Raw genomic sequence first — 12,922 nt, forward strand, 5'->3', positions numbered from 1 at the left:
TGACATCTTAGCAGAGTTCTAACAGTTGAGAAAAACATGTTAGAACTATTGCCCTAATAGGCTCTAAGGAAAAAACTTAATCTAAACAAACATAACTCGGACCTATTAATTATGACTTCTTATGAAAATTATATAAGTCTTCGTTATTATTAGAGTGGGTTTCTATACTTAGAAAAATAAGCCATCTTTATTATTTTCTAAGTCTATTTCTAATCATCCTACATGACTTAATTCTCAGGCTCGAAACTCATCGTTGTTCCAAAGTTAACCATATTGATGGAGGGCTGGGATCAGTAAAATCGTTCCCACTACTATGGCCCCCTAACTCTCAATATAGAGAACTCGGTTCATTGATTTGTATCCACCATCACCGAATGTAGTCACTATTTATTAAATTTATTATTTATTATGATTGCAAAAGAAAATCAAACTCATACATGTCATCAAAATAACATTGATATTAGTTTGGAAAAAGTTTTTCACTAAATACAATCATAAAAGTAAAATAACAAATAAAATAAAGAAACTAATCTAATCTAAAAATCAGGATCTTCTACATCTGATCCTTCATCTAACATATCGTCATTTATCTCTTCATAGCCATCATTGTCTTGTGCCTCAAAATGCCCTCGAGGAAGATTCGTAAAAGTTCTATGTTTTTGCTCATTTATGAATTGAAATTCCATTTTAAGAAGTGAATCTAAGTATGAGAAAATAATATCTCATAGCTACCGGCAATTCATCTTCATCATCTATCATCTCCCATATATCTTCTAAAGCTGTAATCACAGTTGGATAATCTTTAAAAGTCTAATTACTAAAACGTATTACTCCGTTGATCTCATCATGATCTACTTAGATTCTTGGAGGTGACCTATCTCCTTGTGGAACAAAATTAGTCTTCGAGTGATTCTTTCTAGCACTCCTACGGTGTTTCTCGGTTCTCTAATTCTTTTTAAGGCCTTAATGGCTCAGATATCCTCATAAGTTAATGCTCCATTCATTCTTAACTGAAAACATAAAGGCTAAAATCGTTTGCTATACATATAAACATAATAACTATAATCATAAACACTTACTTGGCGGTTAGATTCGGAGCTTGAGCATGTGTATTAAGGAGAACTTCATGCGAATGAACCGTTGCTCTGATACCAACTGTAATGAGCCAACTAATTTCAGACTTTGGACCATTAAAACTGCTTATACGTAGACACTATTCTTAAGAAAACATACATATGAAACATTCATAACTTTATTAAAACCTAATAAGTAAAAGTTGAAATACATAAAATTCGGGGTATGATATGGGATCCCATTGTTTAAAAAAAATAATTAAACATAACTTTAACTTAGATAAATGCGTTAGAAAATCAAGTGCGGAAAAATACATAGAAAACATAATTAAAAAGATTGAACCAATGTTGTCCTCAAATCGTTCACGTAGTCCACCGAATCCGTTCTTCCTCAATACACAATCCCAAGCTGCCAAGAATCCTTACGCCGCTATAAATATTTTCCTGCACATATAAAAAAAGTAAAGGAATGAGCCTAATGCCTAGCAAGGAAAATCTACTAAAAGCATAAAATATAAACATAAACATAAACTATAAACATATGACTATAAAAATATATACCATATAGGACTACAATATTAATGGCCATTATGACATGTGATAAACCATCTACCTCCCCTGTCTAATATTTGTGGTAGGTTAGATCACATGATAGTATATGATAACCCATCTAGGTCCTCTATCTAATATCTGAGGTAGGGTATATCATAACTCTAAACATGGAAATGAAAAACACTAGGGCTTGCTAACTAAACAACTATGAGCCCTAGATAAGAACATAACATAACATAAAATTATCATAACATATTATACATAAACATAACATATAAACATATAGAATCTATCCTATTTTCCTTATCAATACCGGGATGTGAGAACAATGACGGAATTTTGGAACACTCCTAAAACCAACAATAGAAAGGTGAGTATTCTAAAGAAAATAGATGAAAAGAAATGAACTAAACCACCGAGAAGAAACTTACCGACAAGAAATCTTAAGTTCAAAGAACTTAAATGCCTAACCAAGATAATGAGAAACAGCGAGTTAGGATTTGAGTAAAGAAAACTATAAGAAACTAATGAAACATACAGAAATGAACTAGGAATATGAATACATTTAAATGCACTAGAACCATACTACACCTTAATATCGAAAAACACACTATTAACCTTACTTTCCAAGTGTTTAATAAGCTTAAGATGATAAAGCTTATAACCCCAACCCAAGTGTTTAACACTCTAAAGTTAACCTAGCAGCTTGAAGACTCTGAACTCATCTTGAAGAATGAAAGAAATGGCTGGGTACTAGATCCTATTTATAGAGTTCAATGATGAAAATATCTTCTTTTAGCTTGAATAAAAATAATGAATTTTAATTGAAAAGCATTTGAATATTCGTTCAGCAGAGGCTTAAGACTCGGTCACAAGATTCAAAGGCTTGCTAAGAGGTTGAGGGTTGAATTGAGCTCGGTTTCAAAACCATTTAAAAATCTTGCCCTGGAGCCGATATATCGCCCATGGTAGGCGATATATCACCTAGGCTTATATCCCCGAGGCTCATCGAAGCGTTCGTACGAAGTTACGTGTATTCGTATTCCCCGTGTGGCGATATATCGCCCCTAGAGCTGCGATATATCGGCATACGCTGAAATATTATACACGTAAGTGCACTTTTTCAGCCTAATTTGAATTGAGGAAACAGCTTTGACTGAGTCATATAACGATTTTAAAGCTGCTGGAAAATTCTGGGGTTTTAAAATATTTCTCTTATAAAACTATTCCTCAAAAATACTTAATTTCTCAATAAACATGCACATGACAAGTGTTATGATCTTATTGGTTCTATCTAAACGTTATAGTCAAATAAGTATCATCTTCATGATCATCTATATTAATCAAACCTTATGTTATAATTAATATTCTTAAACTATAGGTTAAAATTATAAAATCTATAAGTATTGCTACGAGTGTTTAACTAAGTCTCGGCTTGAACCAAAATTCACAGTCATAAACATACTATAACTACTACTAGTTATTACTACTACTACTATCTAACTAGCTAAGTAAAGTTCTTGGACTCTACAATTAAGGATATTTTTATCAATGCATCACTTATTCTATTTCATTCCTACACCAAACCAAACAAAATAATTCTATTTCCAATGTTCATTCCAAAACTAAACCAAACATTATAATAACATTCTCATTACCATTCTTATTTTATTCCATTACCATTCTAATTTCATTCCACTAAACCAAATGTCAAATAATAATTCATAGCATGTGACAAATAAAGAGTATGTACTAACTTACCAAAATCAAGAACTTAGCAACCCCAAATACTCTTTAGATAATACAAACTTAGAAAAAAAATCTAATGAAAACATTAAATTACATAACGTATACAACAATAGACAAAATTCAATTTAACTTCTGATGTGACCATGTATGAGATATACAGAATACAAATGACTAGAATATGAATAGCGTAAGTAGTCAATCTATATTTATAATCTTAGATCATCACCAATTGAAGATTGTCCTCCATTATAGAACTGAAACAATCCATTTGAGCCTTGCTTATTGCCAGGCTAACCTCAACCCCGAATTCATTCTCTCTACTGTCTGATAGAGAAATGGCACCAGAAACATCAGTATGAAGCAATTCAGTCTTTTTAGGCCTTCCCAACCCAAAATCTGTATCATAAATACCCAATTTCGGTGACCCTGCCACGGTAAAAAATTTATACTTGTCTACTATTTCTTTCCATTCTTGCATCCAATTCTCTGCTCCTTCTAAAGCTCCATTACACTCCAATTGCTTCACTCTTTTCCCAATCCCTTTTGCAGCAGCCACAATTCCCTTCTCTCCTAATAGCTCATTCCTATTGACTGATAGGAAACAAAACGCAAGGCAGTTTCCAAAATAGGTGTAGGGTATTGGAGACTCAAGGCGGTTTCTACAATCTCCAACGAAAGCGAAGAAGTAAGGCTCATCTTCTTTTGAAAATTTGGTCAATTCCATCGATTGTGAAGATTTGATCAAACAAACCCATAATAGAGCACAAGTGACCACAAATGTTGAGATGTGTAACGTATCTAATTCCTCCTCGGTGAATTGATTCTTAACCCAATGCTGCAGTCTCTCTATTTGGGCTTGGCCCAAATTGAAAGTGGCCCGAACTTTACCAGCTAGCTTTTTAAGATTCATTGGGCCGAGATCCTCTTTCTCAACCGAAGCCCAGTCCCAAAAGGATTTCAACACGTCACCCTCCACGCCACAGGGGATTTTGATCGAAACTCGACCGTGAAACGGCATGGACTTTTCAATGAATCTCAGATCCCCGTTTGACTTGCAAACGGATCCCCATGATTTCATGAAGTGGTGGAAAGCTCTCCCATCAGCCACCATGTGGCAAAAAGTCACCCCAATAGAGATCCCCGAGTTGGGAAAAACGGTAACCTGCAGGGCCATGAGAGGAACCACGCGCGCGTCACCCTCGGTCCGTGTCGGCGGCAGGTTGGTTACAAAGGGGTGGTGTTCTTGGACATCTCGGGGGTAATCTGCAATGAGACGATCGAATTCGGCGTCGGACTCGGCGATGGTGAATGGAACGGAGTCTCCTTCGGTGTAGAGGATGTGGGGTCTGGCCGGAGAGGGCGAGCAGATGAGATTTCCGGCGTAGGGAAAGAAGTGTTTAAGAGTGAGAGAGAGTGAGTTTTTGAGATTGGGAAGGAGAGTTTGGTAGATGAATTGGGTTGGGTGAGGGGATTGGTAGAAGTAGAGGCGTTGCATGGGACAACAAAAGTACCATAGTAAATCGAAGAAAGTGAGAGGAAGAGAGGTGGTGGGCACCGAACCCGGTGGCGGAGAGACCTGGCTTTGCTCGAGGATCTTGAGGGTATGAAGCGGCGCCGCCATTGAAATGAATAAGGACCGATTGAGCTATAACCCCAAGTATACCAGTTGAGTGCTTTGGTAATTTTATTTTATTTTTTTCTGGCAGCCTTACCTTTAATAATCTTTTATAAATAAATGACGTGTTAAAGCATGCTTTGAGTCAGATAAATACTAAGATAATGAAAATTAACGAGTTTTTAATTGAGAGATAGACCGAGGGATGAGACTAACCAGATCGATCACTCACATGTCAACAGAAAATTAAGACAGCATGATATATTATTAAAGTGTAACAATACTAGGGCACGTGCATGCTCTTGATATTTAGGAGTTTTTTTTGTTTGTTTCTGAAAAAGGATTTGGTTGTCTAATGTCTGTTTTATATCTAATAGAGGGATTGTGTTGTGTCATGGTATAGCACCAAACAGATTCTAAACAACTGCTATTCTTAATTTGGTACTGCGTGTGGTGTGTAGATGAAGAGTTTTATTTATTTGCTTTATAGATTTTGTAAGCTGTTGAAAATATTTTCGATAATTTTTAACTGGAATATTTATAGCAAAAAACAAGAAAATGATAGTCAAAGCATTTTTAAGGGAAGGCAAAAAGGTAGTCCTTAGTAAGAGTCAAGTTTTAGAAAGAATCAGAAAATGAAAATGATCAGCTCAATTGATGCTGATGAATAGTTTCTCATTTATAGCCAAAAGCAAAACAGAGAAAATATTACAAAGCAATTACAGCCTTACATGTAGGTAAACAAATATAACAGAAAAGAGAATATTGCTAAAAACAATACATACCGTATTGAGGGTGACAGCTGGTAATGATTGTCTAGGGATTACGCAAATGTAGTGCACCAAAATTTTTTTTTAGTTTATTAAAATTTTGTGATTTATTTTATTTAAGTGTCAAGTGTGATGAATTGTTTTATTTAAATATTATTTAGTTGTTATTGTTTTATTTGATTGTTTAATATTTTATTTAATTGTTAGAATTGTTGGTAGAATATTTTTTTGAAATTACTTGTTAAATGATATATATTTATTTTTATTTTAAAATGTGATTATGTGAGATTTGGTTTAATGCACTAAGGTGCATGGTAGGTAGTGATGCACCCTAGTGATTGAGTATGTGCATGTATATGGTTGCATGGTGTGCATGCAATAGTTTTCTACACATTAATTTCCTTTTATTGGTTTATTTATTTTTATTTAATTAAGGGATTTAAAAGGAAAATAAAAGGAAAGGGAAATAAAGAGGTTTGTGTTCACACAAGAAAAACATTGGGAAACAAATGGTGAGAAATAATAGAGTTGTCATTTTTTTTTAATTCCCGTAATTTTAGACCCAGCCTCAGTAAAATGGGTATAAAATAAGCTGTGGATATCCAATTTAGACACAACTTATACCGTTAGAAAGCTAATAAAATTATCTACATTTTCTGTGAATATCATTTTTCCTAAAACGTAACAGAAACAGATCAAAACCCAGTCCCAAGTCTCAGCACCCCTAGAGTTACGAGAATAGCATTTTTTTTTTCCTTTATTAGCCATGGACAGCCAAGGAAGACTGAGAGGAATTAGTGTGCTGTCAATGATAAAATGAATTGATTGGCTGAGTATAATTTTTAATTGAATTATATTTTGATTTAGGGAAAATAAAGGAAAATGATAATTACATTTTCCTTAGCTAGGTTTTGAAGATTGAGGCATTTAAATAGAAAATAAGAAAGAGGTTGAAGGCTCATTTGGGATGGAGGGCTGCCAAATTATAGAGAGAAGAGAGAGAGAGAGAGAGGGCGTGACCTAGAGAGAGAAGAAGAAGAAGAAAGGAAGAAGAAGAAGAAGAAAAAGGGTTCAAGCTAGGGTAAGGTTTTTGGTTGTTTTCCTTATGATTAATCTAGTATATTGATTTGGGTTGTCTCTAACTTTGTTCATCTTCTTCTCCATCTTGATTATTCAAAATATACAACCCCTAGGGTTTGAGCAAGGAGGTTATTGGATTCTTGATTGGATTGGATTCTTGATTTTCTATCAAGAAGAGGTATTGAAATCCCTCCCTAAATTTTGTGATTTTTGGTTTTGTTGGATAGATTATTAGAGGGATTATGGTTAAAGGGGATTTATGTTTTGGGTAGGAAAAAAATGGGTACTTTGTGTTCTTGATATCTTGATGATAATAAGTTGTTTTATTTGCATGAAGGGTATTATGGTTTGATGTATAAAAGGGTTTTGATGTTGATTTTCTATGTATAATGATTAGTGGTAATTATGAATGCAAATATGGGGTTTCGGCCTAGGCATACCTAAGGATCATCTTGATATTTTGTTTGATGTTGTATGATTTTCAATATATTAGATCCATGTTTTAGGACCTATGTAATTTGGGTAAAATGATAATCTTGCTATTTGGATCCATGAAATTTTGATAGGATGCATGTGATATTGTGAATGAATAAATTTTAAGATGCATGAAAATAATGATAGAAACATGTTAGGTTAATATAAATGCATATGTGAATATGGTGTTTATGAATTAATGTATGTTATTGTTAGTGTTTTGTTGGATTTCATGTGTAGATTCAATGGAATAGAAAAAAAATTGGATTTTATAAGATTGCATGTGAATATGTTAGTAATATTCTTATAATTATGTATATAATAAGAGTATGATGAGATTTTAGACATGTATGATTTTATGTGAAATTTTTTGGATAAAAGATGAATTTCATGAGAAATTAAGCTTGCTGATTTTTGTAAGTAATTGGGTAAAAGTTTGATAAAAAAAAATGATTTGCATGCATAAGTAATGTCATTTATGTTATGTTAATTTTATGGAATTAAAAAGGGTATTTTAAGTCCCAATAAAATGATATTTTACTCAAATAAATACCTACATATTTTTTATTGAATTTTTAGAAAAAATAAGAGTTTTTAAATTGAATATGGTGATTTTTAAAGATAAAAATGGTTGCTGGAAGTTTTGTAAAAAAATGTGAAGTGTGTTTCACTAAAATGAATTTGATGAGTTTTTGAAACAAAATTATTATCCTAAGTTATGGTAATATTAAAAATGGTATTTTAATATGATATGAATGCATATTTTGATAAGTTATGATTTTTCTTTATTTTGATTGAGAAAAATATTTAGATTCAATTTATTTGTGATTTTTAAAGAAATTAAATAGTGGCTGAAAGTTTGGTTTAAATGATTAAAAATTATTATTTAATTGTCACATATGGATTTATGTTACATAAAACTAAGTCTTAAATAATTTAAATAAAATATATTTTTCCCACACTTAAAGATATATTTTTCTCACATCATTTATGTGACACAATTAACCAATGTTAAAATTTATTTTTCTAAAGAAACATATTAATCATAGGTATTTTAATTAATTCAAAGCTTTTTGTTACTTCTTTGTAATTTGAGAATAATAAAGGAAATTGTCACATTTTTTTTAAAGCTAAATCAAATTATTTTATAAAATAAAATAATGTTTTGAGAAATTTAATCAACCTATAAATTTTAAGAAAAATAAAGCATGTTATATGTCTATTAATTTTAAAACGATAAAAGTAAGAAATATAGAATTATCGTTTTTAAAACGTCTCAATTACGCAATGTTCCCACGTATGCATGTTACATACAAATCCACTTTTACGTCCAAAATTATGTTTATTATTCAACTATGTGTTTTTTATAGAAAGATCATGCATGTAAAATAGGTAAAAATGAGCATTTTTCTTTTATGGCTTTATGTGTAGTTAAGAATAATTGCATGTTATGTGCAAATATTATTATGTGTGCATGGCCCATGCACACATGAGTTGTATGGAAGGGCAAAATAATAATTTTATGAACCTAAGAAATGTTGTTTTGGTTATGGTATAGGCTCGTTGAGAGGTTGTGAAATTTCTTAGCTCAGACCTGAGGTAAGGAAGTTAGATAGATTCTATGATTTTATGCTATGAATGGTAAGACTGTTGTATGAATGAATTGTTATGAATTATGAATGACATAATGTGTTGATATGTTGAATATGATATGTGTATGGATGTTAGATACATCAAACAAGTTACGATGTTAGATACATCAAACAAGTTACGATGTTAGATACATCAAACGAGTTACTATAGCTAAAGACGTAACTCCTAGGGCGGACGCGCCGAGGTTATTCAAGGACCAGAGACTCTTGTTTACCTCATAGGGTGACATGGACAACTAGCAGGCCATGCTCATCATGTATGCTGTATGAATGTGATATGATGATATGTTACGATTACGTTATGATATGCAATGATGATATGTTACGATTAAGTTATGATATGCAATGATGATATGTTACGATAATGTTATGATATGCCATGATGTGTTAGATGAACGTTAGTGTTCGTATTTGTTGTATCATTACTTGCTTATTGTTTGTACTTCCTTACTGGACTTTTAGCTCACCCCCTTACTTTCCCTTCCAGGTAGCAAATAGGATTTCTCTATGGCACGCGTGGTGACGTGAGGAGTTCTATCGTCGTAGGGTGTATGGCATGGGGTATCCTATGGACGGAATAAACGATCACTTTAGGACGCCATTTTAATTATGTTTTTAAGAGACTTTCTAAATTATCAGTGGGACTTAATTATTTAATATTGTTTCTTTTGAACTTTGCATAAAAACTCATATTTTCTTTTTAAACTAATGGGCCCAGCTTGCATTGTTTTAAGCAAGTCCCCACTGAGACCTTTATAAAAAGTGGTTTTCTTTATGGACCAACGATATGTGTATGTTTTAATAAGTACTAGTCTAGGGCGTTCTTTACAGCAAATCTCCAACAACTTTGGGTGCACAATTTAGTGACTAAAATACCCCTGCATATTCTATTCTATAACACCACCCCTCAAGCAAAAGGGTGACTTCATCACACTGAGCTTGTCAACTAGGAACTGGAATCGTGAGTGTGCCAGGCCTTTTGTCAAGCAGTCTGCAACCTGATCATGTGAGGGGATATATCTAATTTCGAACTGTTTCTGAAGTACTTTGTCCCTTACAAAATGCACATCCAATTCGATGTGTTTTGTCCTGGCATGATATACTGGGTTTGCAGCGAGAGCACTAGCACTCACATTGTCACACCAAATCACAGGAGCAGCTGGAAGCTTGAGTTTCATTTCTTTAAGTAGTTCCTGCAGCCAAGAAAGTTCAGCAGCTAGTTGAGCCAAGGCCCTGTACTTTGACTCAGTTTTGGACCTTGCTACAACAGTTTGCTTTTTGGAAGACCATGAAATGAGAGAATCTCCAAGGAAGACACAATAGCCTGCTACAGACCGTCGATCATCTGGGCAACATGCCCAATCTGCATCAGAGAATCCAGTAAGAGAGAGTCTATCACTTGGAGAAATGTGTAAACCATGATTCAGAGTGCCCTTCAGGAACCTTAGCACTCTCTTTGTAGCACTTCAATGAACTATTGTAGGACATTTCAGAAACTGACTAAGTTTGTTGACTGCAAATGAAATGTCTGGTCTTGTGTGGCTAAGATATTGAAGTGCTCCTATCACACTCCCGTAGCGTGAAGGTTCTGCCATAGGCTCACCATCATGAATAGACATAGGCTTGCTAGCTGTCATTGGTGTTGGACTTGGTTTCATGTTGCTCATGTTGATTCTCTGTAACAGTTCAGTGATATACTTTCCTTGAGATAAGTACAAACCAGTCTCATCTCTGAATACTTCTATCCTTAAGAAGTAGTGCAATGCCCCCAAATCTTTGAGTGAAAAGGTCTTGTTTAATCGACTTATGAACTATTCCAACTCAGTGGACTTGCTTCCTGTGATGACTATGTCATCAACATAGATGAGTACCATAAGAACAAAGTCAGGATGCTTCAACATGAAGAAGGAAGAATCTGCCTTAGAATTCTCAAATCCCCATTACAACAGGGTTGTCTGGAGTTGATCATACCAAGCCCTTGGGGCCTGCTTCAAACCATAGATTGACTTCTCCAACTTGCACACATGATGAGGTTTGGTTGGATCCTCAAAGCCTTGAGGTTGAACCATGTAAACATCCTCATCCAAGATGCCATTAAGAAAGGTATTGTTTATGTCGAGCTGCCTAATATCCCAGTTATTTACAACAGCTATAGTCAAGACAACACGCACTGTAGAGGGTTTGATAACCGGACTGAAAGTTTCACCAAAATCCATCCCTGGTCTTTGGTGAAACCCCTTGGCGACAAGTCGGGCCTTATACTGTTGAAATGAACCATCAACATTTCTTTTAAGTTTGTAGACCCACTTGTTCCCAACAACATTGTAAGCAGGTGAAGAGGGTACCAAGGACCAAGTTTTATTCCTTTTTAGTACTACAATTTCAGTGTTCATGCAGTATTCCACTCCTCATGGTGAAGAGCATCCTGGACAGAAGAAGGCTCCTGAAAATCCAAAGGAGAAGTTACAGTACCAAGCAAAATACGAGGCTTGAAAATTCATGCTTTTCCACGAGTGACCATAGAGTGAGTAGGCAAAATGGGAGCTGATGGAGGAGATACTAAAGGCTCAAGATCAGGTATAGAGGCTGATGAATCTGGTTCAGGTATCGGGCCAGCAGCAGGGTGGCTAGAATCCGGGTCAAGTATCATATCAAAGTGTGCAAATGAAGCTGCAAATGTTGGTGAGTTAAGTTCAGGAGTATAACATACCTAATCATGTGTGGAAGGTCCTAGAGATGGTGGTTCTGCACTGAACTGAGAGTAGGAAGATGGAAAAGGCAGATGAATCCAAGAATGGGGCAAAGAAACAGTGATCTATTTTTCTTGTTGGTAATTGTTTAAGAAACCAGTGGTAAATGGAATTTCCTTCTCATTAAATATGACATGCCTCGAGATGTAAATCCTACCATGAGGACTCAAACACTTATACCCCTTATGAACTTCACTATACCCAAGATTAACACACTTAATTGAGTGGCATTGGAACTTATGTGTTTGATATGCTCTAAGACAAGGGAAACATGCTGTGCCAAACACCTTAAGAAACTTATAATCAGGAAGTTTTGAATGAATGAGTTCAAAAGGAGTTTTATTATGTAATATAGGAGTGGGAAGTCGGTTGATTAAGTACACAGCAGTCTGAAATGCATCAGACCAGTATTTTTGCGGCATAGCAGCTTGAGCCAAAAGAGTCAACCCCATTTCTACAATATGCCTAGGCTTACGTTCAGCTCGGCCATTTTGAGCTGAGGTGTGGGGACATGGATGATCAAACAGTATACCACTCCTATCAACAAGTTCAGTAAAGGCTTGATACTCTCCACCCCAATCTGTCCTAAGTTTCTTGATTTTTCTATCAAATTGAGTTTCCACCATAGCCTTAAATTGAACAAATGCAGCTAGTGCATCTGATTTATTTTTCAGCAAATAGAGCCAAGTGTGTCTACTATAACCATCCACAAAATGAATATAGTATTTGAAATTTGTATGAGAGGCAATAGGAGTTGATCCCCATAGATCTATATGAATAAGATCTAGAAGACCAGGGCTCTAGAATGAGAATTTTGAAAAGGAAGAGCATGAGATTTGCCAAATTGACATGCATCACAAAAACTTTGATTTTCATTTATAGAAACTTTTACATTTGACATTTTTAGAACTTGATTTAATACATTAACAGAAGGATGTCCTAGACGTCTATGCCAAATGTCTTTTAGGGAATTTAAAGAAACTGAGTTGACAAAGTGAGTGTTGGTAGCAACAGCTGAGTAGGATGGGTGAAGTTGAGATGTTTGGAGCTAATAGATCCCATCTTTAAGAGTTCCTTGCAGAACCACCTTCCCTGAGTTTTGATCCTTCACACAACAACAATCAGAGAGGAATTCAATGGAAATATTATTATCTGCTGTTAGCTTGGAAACACTAATTAAATTCTTTGAAATATTAGGGACATGAAG

The 12,922-nt window shown here is 34.5% G+C and overlaps 1 protein-coding gene and 1 long non-coding RNA gene across 2 annotated transcripts; one reads left to right on the plus strand and one right to left on the minus strand.

The window, feature by feature from the left end:
- Positions 1 to 1,130: 1,130 nt before the first annotated feature.
- Positions 1,131 to 5,290, minus strand: LOC133817678 (coumaroyl-CoA:anthocyanidin 3-O-glucoside-6''-O-coumaroyltransferase 1-like). Its single transcript, XM_062250257.1, has 2 exons — positions 3,601 to 5,290; positions 1,131 to 1,517 (listed from the first exon to the last, which is right to left on the minus strand). The coding sequence occupies exons 1-2, from the start codon at positions 4,993 to 4,995 to the stop codon at positions 1,437 to 1,439; spliced, it is 1,476 nt and encodes a 491-aa protein (XP_062106241.1). The 5' UTR covers positions 4,996 to 5,290; the 3' UTR covers positions 1,131 to 1,436.
- Positions 5,291 to 6,605: 1,315 nt separating this feature from the next.
- LOC133815974 (uncharacterized) lies at positions 6,606 to 9,721 on the plus strand. Its single transcript, XR_009884929.1, has 3 exons — positions 6,606 to 6,840; positions 6,953 to 7,017; positions 9,453 to 9,721. It is a non-coding gene; the product is annotated as an uncharacterized LOC133815974 (long non-coding RNA).
- Positions 9,722 to 12,922: the final 3,201 nt, after the last annotated feature.

This window comes from Humulus lupulus, chromosome 2 (assembly GCF_963169125.1).
Source record: "Humulus lupulus chromosome 2, drHumLupu1.1, whole genome shotgun sequence".
In the NCBI taxonomy this organism is placed as follows: domain Eukaryota; kingdom Viridiplantae; phylum Streptophyta; class Magnoliopsida; order Rosales; family Cannabaceae; genus Humulus; species Humulus lupulus.